The sequence below is a fragment of the Cucurbita pepo genome, chromosome 8, assembly GCF_057944985.1.
Source record: "Cucurbita pepo subsp. pepo isolate OVF chromosome 8, ASM5794498v1, whole genome shotgun sequence".
NCBI classification, from domain to species: domain Eukaryota; kingdom Viridiplantae; phylum Streptophyta; class Magnoliopsida; order Cucurbitales; family Cucurbitaceae; genus Cucurbita; species Cucurbita pepo.
The window spans coordinates 3,259,976-3,286,162 of NC_141805.1; the positions used below are offsets into that span (position 1 = coordinate 3,259,976).

The 26,187-nt window shown below is 36.7% G+C and overlaps 3 protein-coding genes across 9 annotated transcripts; all 3 read right to left on the reverse strand.

The window, feature by feature from the left end:
• Window positions 1–517: 517 nt before the first annotated feature.
• On the reverse strand, window positions 518–14,343 carry LOC111799990 (K(+) efflux antiporter 2, chloroplastic-like). Of its 3 annotated transcripts, none has more exons than XM_087126160.1 (21): window positions 14,069–14,343; window positions 11,991–13,648; window positions 11,398–11,569; window positions 11,228–11,318; window positions 10,688–10,824; window positions 10,532–10,591; window positions 10,310–10,429; window positions 9,097–9,165; window positions 8,583–8,648; window positions 7,448–7,537; window positions 4,556–4,660; window positions 4,317–4,445; window positions 3,994–4,203; window positions 3,492–3,641; window positions 2,655–2,708; window positions 2,474–2,532; window positions 1,993–2,059; window positions 1,675–1,851; window positions 1,398–1,454; window positions 928–1,002; window positions 518–854 (listed from the first exon to the last, which is right to left on the reverse strand). In XM_087126160.1, the coding sequence occupies exons 2-21, from the start codon at window positions 13,622–13,624 to the stop codon at window positions 732–734; spliced, it is 3,645 nt and encodes a 1,214-aa protein (XP_086982286.1). In that variant the 5' UTR covers window positions 13,625–13,648; window positions 14,069–14,343; the 3' UTR covers window positions 518–731. The 3 variants fall into 3 exon arrangements, with proteins under 3 accessions (XP_086982286.1, XP_023539318.2, XP_086982285.1); XM_023683550.2 differs by having other exon boundaries at window positions 11,991–13,708; XM_087126159.1 differs by having other exon boundaries at window positions 11,991–13,769.
• Window positions 14,344–15,610: 1,267 nt separating this feature from the next.
• On the reverse strand, window positions 15,611–17,837 carry LOC111800672 (LIM domain-containing protein PLIM2b). Its single transcript, XM_023684478.2, has 5 exons — window positions 17,378–17,837; window positions 17,184–17,277; window positions 17,073–17,098; window positions 16,108–16,197; window positions 15,611–16,025 (listed from the first exon to the last, which is right to left on the reverse strand). The coding sequence occupies exons 1-5, from the start codon at window positions 17,510–17,512 to the stop codon at window positions 15,759–15,761; spliced, it is 612 nt and encodes a 203-aa protein (XP_023540246.2). The 5' UTR covers window positions 17,513–17,837; the 3' UTR covers window positions 15,611–15,758.
• A 1,303-nt stretch (window positions 17,838–19,140) lies between these two features.
• LOC111800461 (propionyl-CoA carboxylase) lies at window positions 19,141–25,298 on the reverse strand. Of its 5 annotated transcripts, none has more exons than XM_023684165.2 (13): window positions 25,222–25,298; window positions 24,950–25,006; window positions 24,652–24,853; window positions 23,851–23,925; window positions 23,629–23,730; window positions 23,140–23,252; window positions 22,522–22,636; window positions 22,219–22,409; window positions 22,015–22,131; window positions 21,514–21,594; window positions 21,119–21,339; window positions 20,057–20,096; window positions 19,141–19,889 (listed from the first exon to the last, which is right to left on the reverse strand). In XM_023684165.2, the coding sequence occupies exons 2-13, from the start codon at window positions 25,004–25,006 to the stop codon at window positions 19,302–19,304; spliced, it is 1,902 nt and encodes a 633-aa protein (XP_023539933.2). In that variant the 5' UTR covers window positions 25,222–25,298; the 3' UTR covers window positions 19,141–19,301. The 5 variants fall into 5 exon arrangements, with proteins under 5 accessions (XP_023539933.2, XP_023539934.2, XP_086982552.1 ...); XM_023684166.2 differs by lacking the exon at window positions 25,222–25,298 and adding an exon at window positions 25,096–25,182; XM_087126426.1 differs by lacking the exon at window positions 25,222–25,298 and adding an exon at window positions 25,157–25,181 and having other exon boundaries at window positions 23,851–23,919.
• Window positions 25,299–26,187: the final 889 nt, after the last annotated feature.

Below are 26,187 nucleotides of genomic sequence, written 5' to 3' on the forward strand. Positions count from 1 at the left end.
TTATGCCCTAAACTTAGTCGTGCCAATAGATTGGTAAATTCTCAAATGTCGACTCCAAAATAAAAGGAGTCAAGCCTCGATTAAGAGGAGGCATGCTTTGTTCGAGGGGAGATGTTGGATGATGAAAGTCTCACATCGGCTAATGATCATGAGTTTATAATCAAATAATATTCTCTCCATTGGTGTGAGACCATTTGGGGAAGCCCAAAGCAAAGCCATGAGAGCTTATGCTCAAAGTAGACAATATTGTATTGTACCATCGTTGAGAGTCGTGTTCATCTAACATGTATCTACCTGCAACAAGCTCCACTATATATAGAAAACGAAAATGAAAGTAAAATCTCTAATAAATACTAAAATTTGAATAAGATCAAAGAAATAATGGTTTACTTAAAAATAATAATGCAAAATTGAAAGTGTATGTAGTAATCTAGAAAGTTGTCATGTTCCTATGTATGTAGTAAAGGGTTTAAAAAAAAAAGGTTGCTCTTCCAAGCAACCTTTTCAAGAGAAGAAATGAAACAAAATTAATTATAGAGCTAAATGTGGTTGATCACAATGTTGTTAACCCTCTTTTCAATACCAATTTTCTGTACACTTTTATACCAATGTGAAATTGTTAGTCCACTCTTGAAGGCTTTGTTCTACCTTTTTTGGATTTTGGACCCCACCCTTCTTCTTCCCCTTCGTTCGTTCTTTCGTTCTTTGTCTCGACTGTTAATTGATGGATATCATATTGTGGGTGTTCCTTCGGTGACTTGGTTCTCATCCGAAGGATCAGAGGTTTGAATTTTCGGTTTACTCATGATTCGAGAAAACCCGTACCCAAGTGAACTTCCACTGGCTTCAGATAGCTGCAAATGTAGACTAGAACTGTAAGGTTACTGCAAATGATAAATTTGTGTATGAAAATGACTGACAAATTACCTCGGTAAGCTCGGATAAATGTCGGGATCTAAACTCGTTGATCGTTGCAGCAATCTCCGACATGGGTAGTTTAGCCTTAAGGAAAAACAATCAAACTTTAAGATCCATTTGTAGTTGCACAAAAAACATTTTCCTTTATTATGGTTTTGGATTGTAATTTGAATGCCAAAACCCTCTCTCCACAATCAAACTTCCAAGCCCACCGCTACCATTTTATTATGCAACAAGCATTCGAAGTACATTTATTATGCTTAATCTTTATGTATCAGTCCAAACCCACCGCTAGGAGATATTGTCCTTTTTGGGCTTTCCCTTTCAGACCTTTCCTCAAGGTTTTTAAAACGCGTTTGCTAAGGAGAGATTTCCACACCCTTATAAAGAATGCTTCGTTCTCCTCCTCAATCGATGTGGGATCTCACAATATCAATTTGTTTTTAACCGGCAGTAGTTTATTATAATAATGCAATTACCTGAGCAAGAACGGCAGCAGCCAACTGTAAGCTTGGTTCCAACGTCTCAGGAACCACCTGCAAGCGTTTTCCAGCAAAGACAAAGATGTGACTAAATTTGCAACATACTATGAACCGCACCACTTATTCTCCCTCAATTTAATCAATCTTCATATAAGCAAAAGTAAAAATTATCACAAGAAATATTTGGGTGCGTCAGATCACAAGAAAATAAATATATCATGCTTTAAAATTTAAAAACTCAGCATCACATCGTTCAAGAGTTCAAAACTAATACCGCAGTTGCCCCAGCCTTCTCCAAATTAAGGCCATGATCAACATCATGAGCTCGAACAAAAGTCTTAACATTAGGGAAATACTTGTTTAGAGCCCAAACGGTTCTGTAATTTGCACCCGGTGAATCCAGTGTAATTGCAGCAGCACATGCCCTTTCAGCACCAATTTTATGAAGAACCTAGTTACCAACATAAAACATGTTTTTTCTTAAAAATAAATCGAGTTTTTATTGACAAATATGAAATAATGACAAAACCAACAAAAGAAGATGTAAAGAGAAAGAAAGCCGGGAACTTGGTCTCTCATATGCAATTTTTACCTCTCGACTTCCAGCATCTCCAAAATACACGGGAAGGTCCAGGGCACGTCCAACAGCCACTCTATCGCTAAAAGAACAAAACACAAGAAACTTCATTTCAGCTCTAGTCTTAAAATAAATAATATATAAAAAATTTAAAATGACATCTTCGGAAATGATCCTAAGATCGTCATTTATTCTTTACTTGTAGAACAGTTGATACTGTCTATAAATTGCAAACTAGTTCTGTGTAAATGAATTTCCTCTTAGAAACTTGTCATCTATTTATTTCTTGAGGATTTAATAAAAGTTAAAATTGACATTAGAAGATCAGAGGCAATATACAAATATACATGATTTAATGGTCAGGTCAACAAACTTCAATGGTACATATATTTTCTTTCAAGAAAAGCATGTCAAGCATATACACGGGATTAAGAAAGAAGCGTTAGTTGTTCTGCAAGGCCAATAAAGAAATTTTATTTTCTAGAGTCAAATGTACCTTCGCACATCAAGGGCAACAAAAGGAATCAGTCGCTCTGACAGAAGCTGGGCTATTATCTGAGGGTGACAAAGAAAGACAGGTAAAGTATTGTAGTAAATGCCATAATAATACTATTATCGAACCCCCTTAGTAAGATTTAAAACAATTAATACTTAGTAACTATGAACAAGAACCAGACCTGACCAACTCGTCCAAATCCACAAAGAATGATATGATCTTGTAAATCATCAGTCTGGTGAAATCATTAAAAAAAAAAAAAAAAAAAAAAAAAAGGAGCCAGGGTTAGTTTGTAACTAAAAAAAGTTATAATATCACGACAAAATGTTATAAAGTTCACCTTTCTAACAATTTCAAATTTTGTTGTGATAGTATGATAAATTGACCTCAAACAAAGAAAACTGAAAAAAAAAAATCTATCTTCACTGAACAAAATAATATAATATGATAAACGGTCAACTCCTATGGCACCATCAACATATGCCTAGCCAAGGAAGAAACCCTTAAAGGTGGATGTTTGAGCTAGATTGCACATCTCCATTTTCCATTAATCCGACAAGATAAATGTATGATTCCATAATCAATGTCGAAAAATTTGCAGGGTACTTTGTATTCTGGATAAGTGGGAATCATAGGTCTAGCTTTCTCCATTGATCATCGGGAGAAAACAAGGTGATTGCTCTTGCGGCTACCCTACTAAGATTTATCAATAGCTAACCTAATCAATCAATCTTAACAACCTCGAAGAAAAAGATGATCATCTTGATATCCAAATCTAGAGCATGTTCCTCTCATTTATATACATAGCAATAAATATCAATATTAGGTGAAGTCCTGTTTCAAATTACCCAATTTATTTTAACAAGAAACTAAACTAATATTAGGTGAAGTCCCATTTCAAATTACCAAACTAATTTCATTGAACAACCCCATGAGAATAATCAAACAATGCCTGAAAATTTATCAGTAAAGATTTGTAACTTTTAAAGGTAAATCTCTTTTCGTGTTAGTATTTTACCTCGCTTTCAACAGGTAATAAGCTCCGAACATCATGTTGCTCAAAATGAGAAGCAATTAACTGACCACCAGCAGCTAGCCACGGCGTAAGGGCCATAGAAATTCCCACGACAAGAAACAGTAAGGAGGATAGTTGAGAAGACATTATACCCTGTAAAAAGACACCAATTAGTAAATTTATTTTATTTTATTTATTTATTTTTATTTTATTTATTTGCTAAAAAATCTCTTTCATGAGAAGAATGAAACTAAAAGAATGACCCTCTACAAAGAACAAGGTCAAAATGAAACAAATGGGCCTCCGAAAAAATAATTATAACCAATAAGGGTTACTAGAAAGGTTCCAATCTTTGGCTTTTGAGGAAATTAGCAACTTTGGGTCTGGCAATAAATGTTATCCACAAAAATCAGAGGATAGCTGGAAAAAATGTTTGTGGGTAATAAAGCTAAGCATTTGAATCCATAATACAACAGCTAAATCATGCAAGTTATGCAAATATAACCTGATTGACAGCTTCACCGAATGCCACAAAAGCAAATTCTCCACCAGGAGCAAGAAGCAGTCCAACTCTTAACGCAGATATAATTGAGATACCAAAAAGTCTACCAATCAAGGCAACCAATATAGTCTTACCACCAATAAGAAGTCCCAAAGACCCCATGATAACTGGAAAGTTAGAAAGAAGAAGTTTTGGATCGATAGACATCCCAACCTGAAAGTAAAAAGTTACCAGGAAAATGTGATAAATTAGTCACTACAAATCTCTATACAGAGAAGCAATGCTCATTAATTGTTCTGAAAAAGTATCCGACATGAAGTACCAACCGTCATGAAAAAGAGACCCAATAGAAGGCCACGATAGGGAGCAATATCAGATTCGACCTGCAAGGAGAATTCCGTTTCTGCAAGTAGTAAACCTGCTAGAAAGGCACCTAGCGCCATTGATAGTCCAGCCTACTCTCAAATGATGCAAAAAAGGAATCCCAAAAAGAAAAAATAAGATGAGTAAATGAAATACTATTTCAGGAAGTTACTAAAGAATCTCAAGGAGTGAAAACCAGTACCCTGGCAGTAAGTAAACTTGTTCCCAGAATGACAAGTAGTGTGTTGGCAGAGAATATTTCTGCATTTTGATTTTCAGCTATTTGTTTATATATTGGTCGTAGTAGCTGTAATTGGAGAAGAAGAAGGAATTAGAAAACAAAGCACAAGATCTAGTATCGATATATTAAATGATTGTTGTTTTATATGATAGAAGAATTTGCTGCACTACAAGAGTCTAACAGACGCTTTAGAGATCATTCCCTTCAAAGGCTTGAAGATTAATTGGTAAGGTAAGAATTAATCAAATTCTTCGCCAGTTTAAATTAACTATTTGATAGGAAAATGTGGTTTCAAGAAATACTGTCTAGACCAGAAATGCTCAATAATCCTGAGGGAAGTTTTCGGAACAAAGAAAGGTAACATGTGGGAAAGTTGGATAAGGTCGCCTGTATAAGGGTTAAACGTCCTCCCTTTGATACATGTGTGCCACTCCAACCCCTTAAACATCATTCCACCTTTTCAGTAATAGGTTCCCAAAACTCCTTTGTGTGTGGTTTACCGCTAAGAGAGAGGCCCAAATAAACTGCTGGTCAGGATGTTACTTTACAATAAAAAAGTCTTGGGCAAGGGATGTAACAGTATCTGAGGCCAAGTGGACGCCTACGAATTCTGATTTTTGGTGGTTGATATGGAGGCCCAATGCTTCTTCAAAACTATGAATGGTAGAGAAAAGGGCAGAGAGCTTGTCCTTACTCGAAATTGAGAAAAGGATGGTGTTTTCCGCAAATCAAAGATGGTTAGACAAATTTCCCCTCCTACGTCAAAGCCTTTGATGTTGCCATTTAGAGCCCCTTGTGATAACATAGGGCTTAAGCAATCCACCACAAGGATAAAGAGAAAAGGGGAAAGGGGGTCGTCTTGTCGAAGACCTCTCGAATTTGCAATGAAATACAACCCTAGATCCAGTTTCTCCCTTTTGTGCCAAATCCTTTAGCCACCAAAATATTGTCAAGAAAATCTCAAACAACCATGTCAAATGTTTCTCTATATCGAGCTTGATAACAAGCCCTTTCTTTAACTCAATCTCAATATCGTTGTCTAGAACCAAACTAATGTCGTCTCATGATAAAATCTCAACAATGATGTTCTTGTAGACAAAACTCTAAGATAAAAGTTGTTGATTTTATCACCCTCTAGGGTCCATTTCAGTTGGCATTTCTGTCTCCAAGTTGCCTCTTCGCTAGGGGAAATATCCAACGGTCTGGCTTGATCTCAGAAATCCATGGTTAGGGAATTGGTTGAATCCATGTGATTCCTCCAAGTGGTCAATCCTGACAAGCTCATTGGTTGACGCCATGTGATTCCTCCAATTTGTCAATCCTGACAAGCTCATTAGCTAAGTCAACTTTTCTGATCTTGGCACAGCACAGCTGAAAGTAGTCGTGTTGCATTCTCTTAGGACTTCCTTGAGAGTCTTCAGTTTCTATATGAATCTGTGACCAGGCCACCCTAACGGCTGGTTGTTACGCCACCAATTACAAAATAAGGCCTCAAAAGAATGATGCCCCATCCACATATTTTCAAGTATCCAGGCCACATCTTTGTTGACCGAGGGTCAAGACAATTGGGTAATGATAAGATGTGATACGAGGAAACCACTTGACCAAAATACTGTTAAATTTATCAATACATGGACCCATGATGATAAACCGATCGATAAGGGTCATGGCAGGTCTCTCATGTAAGCTAGACCGAGTGTATTTACCATTAGAGAGAGGGGGCCAGCCAGAGCACTATCACTGAATTTGTTGAAAAGTTTCATACATTTTGTAGTTGCCTTGCCACTTGATTTCTCAATGGAACATCTAGTCACCTTGAAGTCACCACCCATAATCCATTGATCTGTACAGAGATGAGATAGATCATAGAGCTCTTCCCATAAGGCGCTTCTATCAGTAGCTCGAGAAGAGTTGTAGATAACAGGCAGCCAAAATCTGTAGCCATCAAAAAGGGAAAGAAGTAAAGTTAGAGAGAGGGTGCCTACTCTGACTTCCAAAACCTTTGTTGATGGATCATTCCACATAATAAGCATTGCCCCAGTAGTTTTGCACGCATCTAAAGCAATCCAAGCAATATGCCGGGAGCTCCAAAGGGATTTAGGATTTAATAAACCTTCTATCAACACTATTTCTTTTAGCTTCTTGGAGGATTAGAAAGGTGGCATTTGTTGAGGAGAAAATCCTTAACGAGCGCTCTTTTTTTCCTGGAGCCCAGACCACGCTAACATTCCAAGAGAGGATAATCATTTAGCTTTGGGTGACCCATCAATGGCAAGGGACGATGGAACCTTATCATAGCTCACTGTAGAGGTGAGGTTTTTCCGTTCACAGACTAATTTGGAAGATTTTACCCCTGATATACCTTTATTAGGCTTATTCGGAATAGCCATAACACCACAGAAGTCACGTTTCCAAAGCCATGGAGCAAGTTTCGCAAGCTAGAGAACATAAAGTCGTCTTCATTCTCAGATTCACCCGCCAATTTTTGTTCATCTTCGACCATTGAATGATCACTAATAAACGTGCAAGAAAGGGGAGGGGGGAGAGGGGAGCCTAGAGATGAAATCAGTGGACTCCAGTTAGCCATGACACAAATAAGTAGAAAACAAAGGGCAAATTAAACAACACTTTGGTGGTGTTTCTTAGACAACCAGAAAAAGACCACATCCCTTTTCACATTTCCAACAAGAATGACTCCACCTAAATGATGAATTTAACAATCAAGCATTTTAGGAACAGTAACGCTCTAGAGGAGATCATATTTTCCAAAAAAACGTCCTTTCATCACTAAAGAAATAATACGACAGAGAGGATAAGAGCTCAGAGCCTGTCAAATATAGTATCACCACCTACCAGGCGCCCACCAGCTATAATGGTAGAAATGGCAACTATTGCCTTAACAGCAGCCAGGCCAAGAGCTTCAGCAATGGCTTGAAAACCAATCTGGAAAAGAGCAGAGTATATAGATTTTTTAATTTTAGGTTAACATATTGTAATAAGTTTAACCAGCCAAAAGTCGAGATGTAAATAAAATGTTAGATCAAACCAAGTATAAACAGCATCTCATATTTTGTATCTTTCATTTTAAGTAAACCTGTAAATAAATTAAACTAACAATAAAAAGGAAAAAAAAAAAAAAAAAATCTTTCATCTAGGAAAATCTATAAATAAATTAAATGAAAAATAAATAAATAAATAAATAATAATAACAGCAACAACAACAGAAAAATAAATAAAATCTTTCTCCAAACCAGAAATCCTTCCTATCCTCACAAGGTTTGAAACTGGGACTGCCACTAACCCTGCAACATTTTTGGAATCAAAGAAACTAATCCAGCTAGGTGGATCAAAAGGTTTTGAACAAGAACACTCGATAAATTCCCTATACCACGATCTTTTAATATAATTTTAGTTCACTAATTTATTGTTATATTTTTCAATTATTCTGAAATTATTCATTTAGAATTTCAGTTGCTCCTCAGTGGTCCTCTTCATTTTCTGGTTTTAGTTATGAGAAAAATAAACAATGCATCTAAACCAGTGACCAACACAAGTAGAAGACCAATTAGTGTGTATGGCGAAAAAAATCCACCGAGTCTTTGGTTCAAGATGTATTTAAATAGTGAATACATTGGAAAACGGGTATTAATTTAAATTGTCCAGGAAGAACATTGCACATCAAAATAACCCTCTTATTAGACTTAGTGATCAAGGTTTCTCAACAAACATACAATTCTCAAGTTCTCCTCTTTCCTTATTATTATTATTATTTATTATTATTATTATTTTTTGTCCCAACACTTGGGGTTTAGAGTACACTATTTCAGTAAAAGTCTACAAAACAGATATCCAACACTATGCTCGTAAAAAATGAAAAATGGAGAGTGTTAAGGGAGTGTTAATTTTGAACTCTGTCACTGCGTAATAAGATTGTCAAATAACTGTCATAGCCATGCACTGGATAAGACAACTTATTAGAAGTTCTTACCCCTCCTTTGGATGAATTAGGTGAAATTAGAGGTATGAGAATCAGCAAAACCACAACAGCCAAATCCTGGAAACGGAGGGAAAGAAAGTCAACTTGAAGCCAGAGCAACGGTAAAACAAAATATTCTGATATAACATTATATTTCCAAAAGGGACAAAGAAACTAGTCACGGGAGCACTGGCACAGAGGACATTCAACATTACAGAGTTTTCACGTCAACAACAACAGAAGTAGGCCAGTTAATTCAACATAGAACCATAGACCCCCCAAAATAACAAAGACAAGATAGAGACTCTCATTGCATATTATGCAGTCAATTCAATATTTTCACACTTCAGAAGAAGTTCATGTAGGTTTGACCACAATGAAATTAAAATGCAAGATGAGAGTAGGTACTTTTGTCTGTAACTGTAAGGATCATATTCAGACAAATAGGTTGTCCATGTAAAATCATTTCAGCATGGGAATTATATGAAATAAAAGAATATTAATACAATTGAAATAATCATGATACCTGAAATAGTAAGACAGAAAATGTGGCTCGCCCATGCCGCGAAGTGCTCTCGCCTCGCTCTTGCAACACCTGCAAAAAGAAACCATGGACAAAGTTGATATCATCCAAAAAGTGACATGTAGGCTTGTAAGTTTATAGCCTACAATATCAATCAAGAAGAAAGTTAATACTTGGCTAAATTCTGGAGAGGGGATGCATAAATCAGCCATAAGTCAAGATCACATGGTGATTTAGGAGAACAAAGAGCCCAAGAAGTAAGTAGATATGTTAAAATATAATACTTTTGATCAAGCAAGTGACTGGACCATGTACATCAAACAACGTTGAGATTTAGTTAATTCACATCAGCTTTTAATATGTATAAGAAGCTCATATGCAGGGGGGCGGAGATTATGGGACAGGAAAAAAAAACTTAATTTTTTTATTATACAAGAATACCATGACTAGACTATTTCATGCAACAACTTTTTTTCTTTTTTCCTTTTTTTTTTTTTTTTTTTTTTTGAAGAAACCAAGCTTTCGTCGAGAAGCATGAAAAAATAACAAGCACATATAAAAGAAAAGTCTGAAAGGGAATCCGACATTAGCTACAAGAACGGATTCCAATCCAAAAGCATGAGACTAAGATTGGTTATTATAAAAAGCATGTTGAAAGCATGCAACAGCATCAAATAGCAAATATAATAATTATAAAAAGCATGTTGGAAGCATGCAACAGCATCAAATTAGCAAATATAATAATAATAATTTGTATTCTGTGAGTGAGAAAATTCAGGGATTTTCCTTTCTTTCTTTCTTTTTTTTTTTTTTCTTTTTTTTTTTTTTTTTTTTTTTTTTTAACACTGAGAAGTTGAAGCATATTGAGATCACAAAAATTGGTCGATGACATTTCCTTCCTTATCTTCAATATTTGAGATATAAAGTCATCGCAATTACCACTGGCAGCCAAGAAAAAGTCAAATACTGGAAAATTGCACGACATTAAAAAGAAAGATAAGCATATTTGAGCAACCAAGCCAACCACCACAGGGAAGAATATTTTCTCCTGGACTAAAGAAATCAAAGTTAGTTTCAGGCACAACTCCGTCAGAAAACTATAGCAGTATGAGAGTTTACAGAACATGAAAATTTATTATCCGTTAAGTGAGAATTTTATAGTACAAGAAAAGAAAACGCTACAAGTTTGGAAGAAAATACTTATCCGCGATCACACCTGAAGGACAACAGCAGTGGATGACAAAGCTAAACCATTTCCAATGACAATTGCAGCTGGGCCAGGCTGCCCACAGACAATATGAGCAATCATGCCAACCACCACAGCTGTAACCAAAACCTGCATTTCTGAATAGGATTAATTACCTAAGGTACATCACTTGCAGACCAGAGCAAGGGTAGACTTGGCCCCACACAGTAAAGAAGGGAATTTCACAATCACCTGTGCAGATCCTAACCCAAAAACATATTTCTTCATGGAGCTTAGCCTCTCAACTGATAACTGAAAAGTAATAACTTAGGTTTAACCTTCTAAAAACATAACGCGAATAAATAGATAAGGGAGTGGAAACAAAATCAACTCAATTAAAAGGATCACCTCCAGGCCAATGTTGAACAGGAGAAAAACAACTCCAAATTCAGCAATTGCTTTTGTTCCATGCACATGACGGATTATGGAGAGACCATATGGCCCAATTAATATTCCAGCAGCCAAGTACCCAAGGACAGGACTTCCTATACAGCATATTGGATGAAATACACCGTTGGTTGAAAATATAGCGACAAACACTTAAATAAACTTGTCCAAAAAGCCTTACATAAACTAACCCAAATATATATGCGCAATTTATCATATTGGATAAAATAAACCGTTGGTTGAAAATAGAGATAAACACATAAACAAACTTGTCCAAAAAGCCTTACATAAACTAACCGAATACATATGCGCAATTTATCATAGTAGACCACATAAAAGCTGAGTGAAATACTGACAGGTAAAAGTTTCAAGTCTTCTCTTGACATTGATATTCATGAAGCCAAGAACTTTGAAGGAATCAACCAAAGGACATTTAGAAAGAAAATAGCCAGCAAGTAGGAAACTCAAATCAATCCAGAAAGGCATGTAAAATTCATTCACCTCCAGGAAGTTTCTGAAATGTTGGCACAAATATAACACTAGCAAGCAACAGCCATAACATGTCTAACAGTGAAGCCTCCTCTTCATTCACCTGAAATGTTGTGATTGATGACAACAATAGGAGTTACAACCAAAAATCTCAACTCTGAAAGGGTTCAATGAGTACATGCCTCTTGATGCGGAATCTTTGAAATTAACTTTTTCACTTTTTGAGGAAGTTTACTTAATTGTTGAAATAAAGGTTTTGTATTCCAGGAAACTTCATCAGTGCTAGTGGTGACAACATCAGGCTGCTGAAACATATGAGACTTCCTTCCTGCTCGATTTGCAAAGATGCTGATCCTGTGATGAATTTCAACATCTAGTGACTATATGAAGCAATCTCTTCTCTGTACACAACAACAAGACAAAAATGCATAGCATTGTCCACACGGGGAACCAATATACCAATAGATACATTTCATGCTTATAATGCTAGTGTGCTTTTCACATGGCAGCAATTTTCAAGAACCTATTACTTATTTATTTACTTTGGTTGAGGTGTCAGCTACTGTTATAGTAAGATATACAAACCGGACGCAAAAATCTCTTCTTTCTAAGATTCCTGGGGAAGGAGAATACTGGTGCAATACCCTCATCAGGAAGATGAAATACGCTTGCTAAACTGAGCAATTAGCAATATACTTGTAAGAACTAACTTTATGGCCCTTCATACTCTTCTAGACACAAATGCAGAAACGATAAAGAATATGTTGGTGCATACCCTGCTCCTAACAGTACTACTCCAACAATAAGCTTTGGCAATTGCTTTTTCGTGGAATCCAGGAGACCCTGGAAGACTAATGCTGGAGTGAACTCTTCCCCATCAGCCGAAAAAGAAAAGAATGACGCTGAGAAAAAGCGAGAAGATTTTTTCAATAAAGCCTTGGGGGAATTTAAAGATGAGCCTTCTCTGGTCAAATCCTTCTGTGTTTCCTGCTTTTTTGCTTGACTCAAAATAGACTTCTCTGCTCCAGATTCTACCTCCTTTAAGGAATCTGAATTCAATTTTCCATTCTCGCTATCACTTAAGTCATATGGTTGATCAGAGTCTTCAGAATCTGAAAAGCTACCTGGAAAAGATTTGATAACTAAGGAATCACCACTAAGTGGCAAATCTCTATCTATTTCAACAGCAATATCACCAGAAATTTCGAGACCTGCCTTATTGTCCTCGTTAGCAACTTCTTCAATAATATTTGACCCCTGTGTGGTTTCCAAAGTGTCAACAAAAGAATTTGATATAGATTTCTCCACTCTCTGTAAAATTATTTCAGCATCACTGACCCTTTGGGCAGCCTCAAGTTCAAAAGCAACAGCTTGCTCAGCCAAAAGCATTATATTTGCCACTTCTTCTTCAGCTTTCAACGCAATCAATTGTTCTTTTTCAGCTAACTCAGTCAGCCTGTCCACTTCCTTCTGTAACTCTTCCTTTTTACTCTGTAAGCGCTTCAATTCCGCATCACAAGTTTCCAAATTAGCACAGCATTCTTTGATGTCCTCCTGAGCAACTAACAACACTTCTTGCTTTTCCTTGCCATCAATCTCCCCCTCACTTTCTGTTGATGTTTCAGGAGAATCGTTTCCTTTTGCCAGCTCCAATGACTCTATTGCCACCTGAAGCCTTGCCTCTGCTAATGAAAGTGCCATGGTTGCTTTTTGAACAGCTTCTTTGGCAGCATATTCTTCATTCACGATCTGATGTACAGAATCAAGAGCAGAATTCACATCATTCCAAGCATGGGCTGCTTCATCTTGCAAAGCTATCGCTGCTTCTGATATTTTTTGGGCTTTTTCCTCAAACATGGTACTGTTAAGTCTCGCAACTTCCAATTCTGTCATAGCCTTTTGCAGCAATTCTCTAAGCTCATCCACAGTCAGTGCATCCGTTTCTACAGCTTCTGCTTCTCCACCAGCTTCTCTGGAACTAGCTGACCCTAAACCATCGGTATGCTCAGAACTGGATCCTCCATCACCAGTACCCACATATTCCAAATTTCTGCCATTTCCATCAATAAATGATGAAGAATCATTGCTTGGACACTCTGAATAAACCATGCCCATCCTTCTTCCAAATGTGTTGTTACAATTCAAGAATCTTTTGTGCTTACATATTTGCAAGGCACCAACATACTTGCTAGCACAAACCCGACTCAAATGATTGGAATTGCTAGCAGCCACAATTCTGTTTCTCTTCTTCGGCACTTTATAAATTACTCTTGAACCTCCAGTCAACTTGGCATCAATAATTCTACTTCTAAGCACATAGCTGGGACCAAATTGGTCCAACGTCTTGCAATATGCTTTTTCACTACCAGATAACACATTTTGCTTCCAAATATTACAAGATAAATCCATGGTTCCAGGAATATGAGACAAGCCCTTCAAAAAACCCAGTATTCAATTACATACTCGTACCAAGGTTGCCAATCATTCAAACACCTAGTCAAACAAAATCAAGAACCGCTCAAAAAAAACACAGATACAAACCATCGACCAGACCCTGCCACAATCCGAAAACCATAACCATGCACGTTAACTCGTAAACATGAACATAATTCCACTCATCAGATTAGTCACTCGTGCATTCAATTCAAACAAATCAATCAAAAACACATATAACTACTCACACTGAGCACTAAACTACATAGCAATGCAATCAAATCCAAACCGCAGCTGGCAGATTATAAAAAATGAAAACAATACATACGAGCTACAAATATACATTCAGAAAACATTTATACCACAAAACACACTATTCAGACATATTAAACTGTTATTCTATACATAAAATGAACAAACCGGTGCTGGAGGCTGATAAAACAATGGAGAGATGTCTGCGGCAGAGAGTTGGAGGGAAAACAAAGCTCCGGCAATCACAGTCCTGAACCAGTTGTGGAAAAATCAAAAAAATGGAAGGAAATGAAGGAGATTAAGAACAAATGAGGGAGAAAATTTTGTAGTGAATTTGCGTTTCCTGTTGTTTGGACGGTAGGAAATGAAAAATTCTGGCCGAGAACGCCACTAACTGCTCTTTGATATTTCTCGCGATTTTACCGAAATGGCCCTTCGTTGGTCGATGACCTCATCGTTGATCCGTTGAAGGAGTGAGATATTCCGAATTAAAAAGGCGCTGATCACGCGCTATTGAAGCGCGTGAAATGCAACCGCCAAATAAAATGCATCAATGAAGCAATGTTAAAAAAAAACCTTTATTATTATTATTTTTTTATTATTTAAATTTATGTTTAATATTTTTATTATTTAAGCATTTTAGTTTTATTACAATTACAATTTTTGAGTTAAAAGTATTTTAAGAATTACAATTTTTTTTTTCTTTAGATTTTTTAATATTTCATTTCTAACTCAATTACCAATTATATTCTCATTCCATATGCTTTGATTTATAAAAATATATGCATAAATTAATTTTTAATATATTATAATTAAAAGGTAGGGCCGGATGCTTTCCACGTGGTAACTAATCGTGTTGTGTTCAAGGACTTGAGGCATGACTAGATGGGCGGTATGTACAAAGCCCGAGAACAAATTCACGACCGTATGTGATTACCAACAATTATGGCTTAGGCGAGTTGCAGCCTACAATTCGAATTGAGGACGGATTTTTGGAGTTAACTCATCCTCCTAAGATCACGACCCTATGTCCCTGCTATTGTAGCATGTGTGTGACATAAGGGGAATGAACTATACATAAGATTTTCAGATCATACGGCTCCTCGTTTTTCTAAGATTTTTTAGTTTAACAATTGCATATTGAGAGATTGAGTGATCCGAATTGACCAGTATTGGATAGATATTATTTTGACATCGAGATGGTTTGAAGCCAAAATGGTGTATATCCAATAGTGCTAATGGGACAAATTTGGTTCAAAGAATCTTGTTTGGGAATATGCTGAGATATTAAACTAACTTGATAGCAATGCTAGATATTCTAAGCACAAATCTTTACCTTAAAAACAAAGCTTCCACATCCCAGGACGACTAATTTAGAGATCAGAATAACTGCTCACCAATTATCGTACCAACGATAAACGCTAGATAGCCAAGTGCAAAGCAGATAACTGTTGAAAGCATGTGAGTAGTAAGCCTACCTTCTAACTTCTCCAAAACCTCCATTAGCTAAGATAGCGATGGGTTCTCTACCCCTGTGGGGACGGAGAACAAACCTCGATCATAAGAACCAAGCTTCAACATAGAACAAAAATTCTCGTACCATAAAATCCACTAGAGTTATGGCATAAAAAAAATAAGGTGTGTTTTTCTAGAACTTATTAGGTGATATTTGAAAGTGCAGCAGAATATAGTATAAATTGGAAATAAATGTGAGAACAAAAACAAATGTTTCCATTCCAATGAATGTGAATTGAGAACAAAAACAAATGTTTTCATTCAAAACAGAAGAATAAACTTTTTTTTTTTTTTTTTCCATAAGAGATGAATTCTCAAAGTCTGGAAGAGCAGAAGAAGCATTTTAAGATTGCTCTACTGCGCCGTCGTCGGAATCAGGCTGAGGCTTGCCATCTTTTTCGGCATGTTCGGCCGGGGTCGTGGTGGCTTTCTTGTTTGCAGCAGCTTGAAGGACATGGGTATAGTTGCCCTTGACCATGAAGAGCTGAGCAAAATGGTGCTTGCAGTACAGGACACCATCAAGAGCAGCATAAGAAGAGTGTGTCAAATTGCATCCACCATGAGCACATCTGAAGCAGTTCTTGTGGTAGCATTCCCCCTCAAGACTGATCTGTTAAGCCCAGCAGAGTTTTTCTTTCACTATTTTGAGAAAAATATGTGTTGTAAACAAGAAAAGGGGAAGAACTACGGACCTTTTCTAATGGATAAACTACTTTACTGCAAGCAGCACATCTATCTTGAGTCCCACAGAACATGGCGGAGAGTTTGCTGTTGGTCCTTGTCTGTCAAAGATTGTCAAAGTTATAATAACAACAACATTTGCATGAAAATCACAGGGCTGAAGTTTCAAAAAACACAATGGTATGATATTGTCCACTTTGAGCATAAGCTCTCATGACTTTGCTCAATGGAGAGTGCATTCTTTAATTATAAACCGATGACCATTCCCTAAATTAACCGATGTGGGACACTTTCGAATAGAATAGACTTTTTTTTTTCGGGGTAAATGTCACAAAAGGAAGACATTCTCTCTTTCCCATGATATCAAGATGAATTTTTCCCTGGTTTCAATCAAACTTGCTCTTGGCTGCTTGAATGATTGCTTCTTAAGTTGACTATAGAACGTTAGAAAGCCCTAATGGCACGTCCAATCAAACTTGCTCTTGACCGAAAACTTAGCTTTAGAAAATTAGAAACAAAACCAGAATGCCTAGGCCCATTCTATTTCAGGTCAGCAAGCTAAGTCTTGATAAAATTATTGAATGAGTGGTCTCCTAGAAATGAATTTGACAAGTTGCACATAGTAACGAGATTTTAACCGTTTCTTTCTCATAAATACTATTGAATGACATTATCGTAATGTAGTAGTCTCATAATAATCATTGGAAAACTTTAAAATCTAAATTGGCTCCTAACAAACATTCAATATGAATTTGAAGTTTTGAATGCCAATAAGAATGGTTGGTTGAAAACGAGACGACTACAACCCAAATAATGGTTGGATGTAGATTCAAAAACTTGCATGATCCTAGCAACTATCAAACTTTGATCCATTTTATTCTCATACATTCAATCTAGTATCTAATCCACAAGTTAGTGAGATTATGACAGTCACTTCTTCTAAATCCAAGGAAAAAAGAACACAATGGGAGCATACCAGTTCAGGTTTCTTCTCAGACTTGGCTGTTGAACAATGAAACAAGAATGTCAGGAACATATAAAAAGAAAAAAGGAACAAACAAAACGAGGGAAATAACGGTTATACTACATTGAAAGTTCGCGAAATTTCCAGATTCCTTAAAGAGTTGATCGAAATGAGGCTTGCAATACAGGACACCGTCCATCCACGAGTGGCTGGTCATCTGTCATCATAATCAAACAATTAGGGTAAAATCCGCCATTATCGAACGACCTAACACGAGAAGGTGATGTTAAAATTTGAAAATGTAAACCGAGACTAACCGAAAGGGTGCCTTTGCAGTGGCTGCATCTGAAGCAATTCTTATGGTAAGGATTGCCTTCAAGAGACAACAAATCGACGACATAAACAGTCTTATTACAAGCCTTGCATTTATCCAATGTTCCAGTGAAAGCCATTTTATGAAGGAATGAGTGTTTTACAAGATGGACTCAATCCGAGACGGAAGAACTTCCGGAAAAGAAGAAGGAAGAACAGAAAAAACACACCAGAAACGAAGAAAAAGTAGTGCAATGGAAACCTCAAGCCCTCCGAAGCCTCGATCTTCCAGACAAGATCAGATACGAGGGGGAGGATTGAGGTCTGTGATTGATGAAGTAAAAAACCAAATTTATACATGAAATAGTTTCGGATTTGGTGGTGTGAATCCAAATGTGGGAGAGATTTGTGATTCATTGGTTGGATCAGCTCCAATTCCGGACAGAATTGCTTGATATGGAATGAAAGAAGGGCGGATCGGTTGACGATTTCAAAGGAAATGGAGGGCGGAGGGAGAGAGATGAAAGCCATAGGCCTTCGATTACCCGACTTCGCCGCCATGTTCGTTATTATTGAACAGAGGAACGGCGTTTGCCGGGTCCTGTTTAAACGACGTAGTTTTGTCTGGTTTTAAAAAATTAACAAATAATTAATTTTTTGAGAAAAAATAAATTTTATTATATCAAATTTAATCTTAAAACTTTAATTACACACCACCATAAATTTAACTTAAACCCTTCGCTAATTTTATCTATTAAATTTCAAAAAGAAATAATAATTAAAAATAAAAACAATACAAAAAAAATCTTCATAAACTCACTAATTTCAATAAATTAATTTTTTTTTATCAAATTATAATCGGAATTTAATTCCAACTGTTTTACTTTTAAAATTATATCAGTTTTATCGTATTCATATCATCCGTAAGCTTCTCAACTCGGTGCTTTCTTGTTTTTGTGCGTGGTATAGTGAAGTTTTGATTGTGTTGATAGCACGACATAAAATATTCTCGGCTATCATCTCGAAAGTTCTTTGAGAAGAATATCAACAGAGTTACTACTAGTCGAGAATTAACGAGATTTTTTTATTTATTTCACGATAAGATTTAGCTTCCTCGTGATATTTATGTCGTTCTTCTTTCGAACTTTACTTTTTCTCTTGCAATCTCGAAGCATACAAAGTTCTTTATGAGCATAATTTGCCTTCCGTGGCGAGTCACGATCGTCTCTAACCGTTCTCATCCTTAATGAACTTTTACTTTTCTTGAAATCCTTTTATTTAAACCTTTTATTAGAACCAAATGAGTGAAGCTCGCAAAGATATCACACGTGATTGAATCTTAGGATTTGCCGTTATCGCACTTTTCTCGAGCAGTAGCTCCAACATGTCTGAGACATTGGAGTTTTCTTTACATCTACGACTAAACTTTTAGACAATCTTTACGGACAATACTCAAAGCTCTCCAATGATTAAATAGTAAACCACAAACTCACTTTTTCATGTTTCGATTTTGTGCGTTCCATCGTACTAACTATTCGACTCGCACAGTAGAATTGTTCCCAACTAGTGATCATCTCAAATTATATATCGATGAACTGATCGAACATATCCCCTTTTAGCATTCAAATAAACTACTCGACTAACATATATCCTCGAGTTTTAATGTTCTCACGAGCATCAACAAAGCGGGCAATGTGTTATTTAGGATTGCTGTGGTCGAGATAACTTGTTCAACGACATCGACAATTTTGTTTCTCTATATCAACGATGGCACGATCGCAATGCTTCGTTTTCATTATATGTATATAACATTGTTGGAGACATATGAGAATACATGGAACGATTAACATTAGAAGCACAAGTAAATTTATTGTGTATAAGAACCTTCTGCTTCAGAAATTCTAGCTCTTTTCTGTTAGAACCACCAAACTATGGCGGCAAAACAACTTGCTGGTTCAAGACGAGATCGGATATGGTCTTCCCATGGCGATCGATTCTCCGAGAGCAGTTCACACCGCCATCTAGAATGTTACGAACAACAACATTCAAAGAATGGATACCTTTAACTTCGTATATTTCGACCTTCACGTGTTCATCGACCCACTCGTCTCTCTTCTTATCTGCATCCAAATCAGGAAATGTCGATGAATTTTGCAGCGATGAAATAACTCTCTTCACCCATTCGGGCGTGATGATCATCTTCAACCGCTCGATATCAGATGGATAATGAGGAATGACTGAGAAGTTCATGTCATTCCCTTTGTCACCAGCTCTACTATGGGCTACATTGTAAAGAGCAACCTTCTGGCCAGATGGAATAGGAGAATGGCCAGTTTCTGGTGGCGAGGAGCCTGCACAAGGGTTATCTGCATAAGCGAATATTGGACATGGCAACGTTACTCGGGGCGATGTTCGTGCCTTCGCTGGATCCTCACGAAGATCCGTTGGTCGACTGTCTAATTCTACTGCTTTAGTGCACTTCACTCCCGTTAGCCAGAAAACGTGTTCGCGCCCGACCTAATTTAAAAACAATCATAAGGAACTAAATGATGGTGAGGCTATGGAAACATTCAAGAATCAAGGCTCAAGATCATCAATGGATAGCGAATAAAACACGACGATAAAAGTGAAATACTGTTAATCCAGATATTCGGTTTGAGAATGAGAGGGAAAGAGAAAGGTACCAATTGTTTTTCAAGCAGAATTTCTTTCTTGTACCCAGTGCTGCAATTCAAAACCGGACAAAAATTATGTCATCGACACGTAAAATGCAATTTTAACACAAAGATGACCATAAGAATTGTAACAGCCCAAGTCTACCGCTAGCAAATATTGTCTACTTTAGCCCTTTACGTATTGCCGTCCACCTCACGGTTTTAAAATGTGACTACTAGGGAAAGGTTTCCACACCCTTATAAGGAATGTTTCATTCATCTCCAACTGATGTGGGATCTCACAGTCTACCCCTCTTGGGGCCCAGCGTCCTCGTAGCATACCGCTTGGTGCCGGACTCTGAATACTATTTGTAACAGCCTAAGTCCACTGCTAATAGATATTGTCTGCTTTAGACCGTTACGTATCACCGTCAGCCTTACAGTATTAAAACGCGTCTACTAAGTAGAGATTTCCACACCCTTATAAGGAATTTTTCCTTCCTCTCCAACCGATGTGGGATCTCACAATCCACCCCCTTAGAGCCCACCGTCCTCGTTGGCACACCACCCGATGCTTGGCTCTGATACTATTTGTAATAGCCTAAGTCCACCACTAGCAAATATTGTCCGTTTTAGTCCATTACGTATCGCCGTCAGCCTCACAATTTTAAAGCCGATGTGGGATCTCACAAGAATAATATCCCAAACCCACAAATTTTTGAAACTTACATGCTTCCTAGTAACAGATCAACAAGCATGTACATCAAGGAACAAGTCCATCCAATGTCAAGTTTTGTCCATATATTTCAACAAGGTCGGATAATATAAATGGTTTCGAGGTTTGTAACTACTACGGAAATAAACATGGTTTCTGAGCATATTATGCATTCGGTTTGTGTAATCATCCTAATCTACCAGAAGGTACTTTCGAAACGAGCTTGATCAAGTTCTCGATCGTTTCATTTTCCTTAAAGCTTAACTAAAAAGCTCAAACTTCAATAAACTTCTATGAAAGAAGGATTGTTAGTAGAAACAATCATGAATATGAAGGAAATAACTAATGTAAACAAATTTCAGTCTGTCACAGTTAACCTGATGCCGCCACCACCAGCTGGCCCATTTGTGTATAAAGCTGTAAATTCTCTAACAAACAGGAGAGCGTGCTCTTTCGTCTCGAATAGTCCATCCATGCGTAACCGAATATCTTCGACACTACTACTATTGATGGATGCTTTAAGGCTGTCAAGTCCAATTATATAAGAAACTAAATGCTGATTAACACCATTCAATACTTCTTCCATCCACGAACGAACCTATGAAAGGAAAAACGAGAGAAAAAGGGGACCAAACTCGTTATATTGTAGTCTTAATTTACTTAAACATAGCACCAACAGTCAATTCAAGAAGTGAATATGAATCAAAATGATAAAAAATGTCAAAGACAGAAAATTATTGTGATACAATGGGAAAGCTATCCATTGAATTACCAGATATTCGGCAGCTTTGGCGCGAAGAACGCATTCCCGTCCCCCATAGGATATCTCCCCCCATCCTTTCCATCCACAGTCCTGATATGTAATATTCACAATTAGCTTGCAAAGAGAGAAAGTATAAACAAGAAATTTCTCCAGGAGAATATCGAGCCAGCTCCTTCATGCGTAAAGATTAATGGACAAGCATATATTCGAAAGGTTTCCGTTAAAAGAATTATGATCCAAAATATTTTCCGGGTAGTCATCAACAACATTTTGGAATTACCTGAGAAATTAGTTTTCGAAGTCGGAATGTTTACTCTAATAGACTAATCTTTGTGTATATTCTTATATACTTTTTCGAGTGGGGGGCAGGGGAAAAACAAAACCCTGTAGGTTTCCTATTGATCCCTTAGTTTACTAAATCAATCCCTGGTAATCTCTTGATCTTTCAGGTGATTGTCGCTCGTTTATCCATCCGTTAAAATGTTAGATATTCAAGAAAAAAATAAAAACCTTTGGAGCCAACTGCAAGAGTTTCTCGGGCACTACTTGAATAGACGGTTTTGCTCCGGAACAAAAAACCTTGGAGCTGGAGATCGAGCAAAACGAAACATTGCTCAAGTCAACCACCTGCATTCACAACCAGCTATGTCCACATTTGTATTTGACCTTTGTATTCAATCCATCAAAAGTAATCCTATGAAACATCTAACTTACCAAATCAGGGGTGATATAAGCCGATGGATCGCCAACCTCATACAGAAGTTGCTCGGCACATGTACTGAAGTTCAAAAGGCCTCCGGTCTCTTCCGCCTTGGCTACATAGACTTTTCCATCACAATCAATTTCAGCATAAGGCAGTGATATATCCAGAAGCTGTTGGAAATGCATACTTCTATGCTTGTCTCCTACAGAAGATAACATTAAAAAGATCGCTCGAATCATATAGCCAAACTACAGCTATGAATTCCACGCTCCAACGACAAAAATTCGGCTTTGGGTGGGTAGGAAGTAGTGGACCTGGATGCATAAAGTATCCCCCTGTAAGTTGACAACCACATTCCAGAAGATGACCAGCCAGTGTTCCCTGTGATAACCGTGGAAAATCATCCCAGTTCCAACCAAGTTCATATACCTGAATATATATGTCACATTGTCATTGAGTCATTGTCTGAGAAATATTTCAAAACATCCTAAAGGAGTTAAAAAATTTGCTATGATAAATCTTAATTCATGACAGCACGACGTATAAAGCCAGATTACCGACTTGATTATTACTAACTTCACTATTTTCTCTAAAACAATGAATACAATCCATCTCTCCAATATTCTTTATCTTTGTCCCAACAACAAATAATCTTAGATGTTGTTTAACCAATTCTTACAACATTTCCTATATCGCAATCAATTGGAGATATTTTCTGTAACTCCTTGGTTGAAGCCCAAAAACAAGGCCGAAGCCCCTAAAATCCATAAAGTTCTACCACCCCCAAAGGAGGCACTAAGCACCTTCAGTGCTTGCTATTCTTCTTAAAAACAATATTACTTCTAACGGTAACAAAAGTTATATTGAAAAAAGAAACATTAGTACGAATCGCTTAAAGATTGTGCCAACACCATGCAGAAACCACTCCCTACCATTGGAGCCATAAATAGGGCAGCATCTGCGACTCGAGAAGTAATTATGACATTTGGATGGTACTTTTCCAGACACTCGACGATAGGAGCTGCTCCCAGATACGTGCTAATTCCTTTCATTGATTAAACCAACGATCAGCTCCACCTTTAGAAGTAAGACGTCGTTAAGGAACAAAAAAGAGGAAAAGAAAAGTGTCTTGTGGCTGCCATATACAATTTGTGAACAACATTGACTGGAAAAAAGAACTTAATTTTGCTGATAATATGCTGGAGGGGAATTTCATTATTTGGAACTGATAATAAAGCTAAAGAAAAATGCACTTCAGTTGAGGATAGTAGTGTTCCTATCATGACCTGAGGTGCTCAAAATCTGGCATGTAAGTTGTTTAACTTACTTGTATACTTGGCCAACATTTGGGATGACAAGGCAACTGTTCTTACTGATCAGATAATCCATTCAAACCTCTAAAAAAAGTGAAGTACAATTACCTGATTCTTTTACTGAAACCTCGTAAGCAACTGCAACCGAAACACTCAACCCCAGACTGCTTGCTATTTCTATAACATTTTGCTGAGCCCCAGGAGGGTCCACTACCAGGAAAGAAAAGGAGAGATATAGATAAGTAATTAACCACCAACCATCAGATCAAACCACCATTCGAAATAACGCATAATAAAAATTTGAAACTTATTCAGAATTTGATATCTTACTTGCACCCATGTTGGTAATTATGCAAATATTTCTTTTCACAGCCAAAGGAAGAAGCAATTTCATCCAATCTGCAACTACAGAGTAATTCAAATAATAGTCAAGAATAAAACACTGAACAGCCCGCAAAAACTGACTTAACGTCAAAGGTACTAATGGAGATAAATTTTAAGAAAACGTAAATGGAGATTGAGTCCAATAAATGATCATGAAGAAACCTCGTGGGTAAAATTCTCGTATATTTCAATTTATTACTTCTCTTTTGCTCAACCTATTATAGTTTGCAGAATCTGTTAATGATAATTTTCAGGGTAATTAGCTTAAAAAACAACAAAACTCAGCCAGTATTATACAAGACCAATTAACTTCTTGGTAACTGGTTCATATCATCAGATCCAGCAATTGAATGAGATGAGAGCATGTCTTAAAATCAGTGTATGAAATTCCATCACCGTTTGCATCATTTCAAAATACTTTGATTCAGAGCAATCTTTGAACTGGATACCAGGGCAAAATGAGGTGTCAGGTTGCAATCTGGACGTCGCATGGACTAACAATATTGTTGTGCAAAAGAGAACAATTTCCTACTAATTCACTGTTTGCAAATGTAATAGATAGATATGAGCTTCAATATTTTTAGTAATACTAATACACTACCAACTAATCTAAGAAACCCATTTACCAGCTTCTTAACAAAAAACTACCATCCAAACAATAGTAGGAACTTTCAAGAAATTTTGAATATGAGAAAGAAATGATGAAAAAAATTGTAAGCTAAAAATGATTATTAACCATCGACATACTCCTTGAATCGTATCCATCGCCACCAGACGACATAGCTTGATGCCGATCAGCAAGAGTGCGTTCCGCTAGGCATTCAAGCACGAGATAGTTTAGGTCTTTAACCCTCTGAAGCAATTTAAGAGCTGCAGTTGGCCTATCTCCTCCAAATCCAGCTCCACAGCCAATGTACACCTTGTCTCTCCGTTTTTTAGGATTTAATCTCTGTCATTGAACACCAATACCTTAGATCTAACAATTCTTTCATCGACTTGTTTACAAAAATTAAATAAGAAATTAAGAACGGAAATAAGAAAGAACCAGCTTAATTGTGCAGTCATGGACGTCATCATCTTCACCCTGCCTCTCCATTAGCATCTGGTAACACAAGATGAAAGTGATTCTTAATTTCATTCTAGGTGAAGACTTATGAGATACGTGAGATACGTAATCTGAAGAAGTCGAACCGAAATTAAGATTGTGAAGCTAGTAAGCTAACGGTGCAATGTCAAAAAATCAAGATCATACACCGAAATACATGCGCGCATTAAAATCAAGAAGTGCAGCAACAAGATGAAACATGAACCGCGTACCGATCAAATCCTGCCTTCGGGAAGAATGATTTGCCGCGAATGAGAATGGAAGATGATTAATTTCGGCTAAATGTCGCTTTCTAAAAATCAGACAAGTTAAAATAGCCTGAATACTTAATTTTGTCAAAATAGCCTTCTTGTTTCCAAAAATGCCCTTCATTGTTTTTCTCATCATGAGCAAAATTGAAGAGATTCCAACCTAAAAATGTAATGTTTTTTTTTTTTTTTTAATTTGATCCCAATTTTTAAAAATAATTATTCTAAATTTTTTTTTTTTTTTAGAATTTTAAAGATTTTTTTCATGTCTTAAAATTTTCAAAATATTAATCTGAACATTTTTCTCTATCAAAAGACGGTTAAATAACAAAATTTTAAGCTTGAAATGTGTCCTCTCATCTGTATAATGGGTCACCGACGACTCGAATGTCGAAAAAAGAAAAATCGTGGAATTGAGAGGGAGACGAGAGAGCTGCTTATTTCAAAATCAAGTCAAATTGAAAATTAGTTTTATGTTTTTAAGACTGAACACTTAAATTTCTCGGTGAGATATTTGAATTTTTTAGGTCGGATCACTTAAATCACATCAGTGAAGCAAATTTCTTCCTATTTTATGTTGTTTTATCTCGAGTATATTGTAATTTTTTTTCTTTAGCATGTACTAATTCTCGTAACAAATGATGTAAGGACGACATATTTTTTAATTATATTTATATATAAATAACTCGTCCAACCCTTAAATTTGTTCTTAGGGTCTCTCGGTCGAAAGTTTTAAAACCAAAATATAACAAATTTTTGTATAAAAAACGAATATCCCGAAGGTTGAAAGACGAACGGAAAGAACAAATGCAAAAGTTTAGAGACCTAAACGAGAGTAAAGGATGACAATTACCCTAAATGAAAAGGGTATTTATCAAACATTAGATTAGGGCTATTTTTCAAAACCAGAGTTACTTTGACAAATTCCAT

Coding starts and splice junctions, on each gene's coding strand:
- LOC111799990 (XM_087126160.1), bottom strand. CDS start 13,624: ATGGATTTATCTTGTAATATTTGGAAGCAAAATGTGTTATCTGGTAGT. Junction 11,570..11,990: donor GTAGTACTGTTAGGAGCAGG/GTATGCACCAAC, acceptor AATTCATCACAG/GATCAGCATCTTTGCAAATC. Junction 4,446..4,555: donor CAAGTTTACTTACTGCCAGG/GTACTGGTTTTC, acceptor ATTTGAGAGTAG/GCTGGACTATCAATGGCGCT.
- LOC111800672 (XM_023684478.2), bottom strand. CDS start 17,512: ATGGCTTTCACTGGAACATTGGATAAATGCAAGGCTTGTAATAAGACT. Junction 17,099..17,183: donor AAATTTCGCGAACTTTCAAT/GTAGTATAACCG, acceptor ATTGTTCAACAG/CCAAGTCTGAGAAGAAACCT. Junction 16,198..17,072: donor CTGAGAAGAAACCTGAACTG/GTATGCTCCCAT, acceptor AATCTTTGACAG/ACAAGGACCAACAGCAAACT.
- LOC111800461 (XM_087126425.1), bottom strand. Junction 22,637..23,139: donor CCCTATTTATGGCTCCAATG/GTAGGGAGTGGT, acceptor ATATATATTCAG/GTATATGAACTTGGTTGGAA. Junction 22,410..22,521: donor GGGATACTTTATGCATCCAG/GTCCACTACTTC, acceptor TATCTTCTGTAG/GAGACAAGCATAGAAGTATG.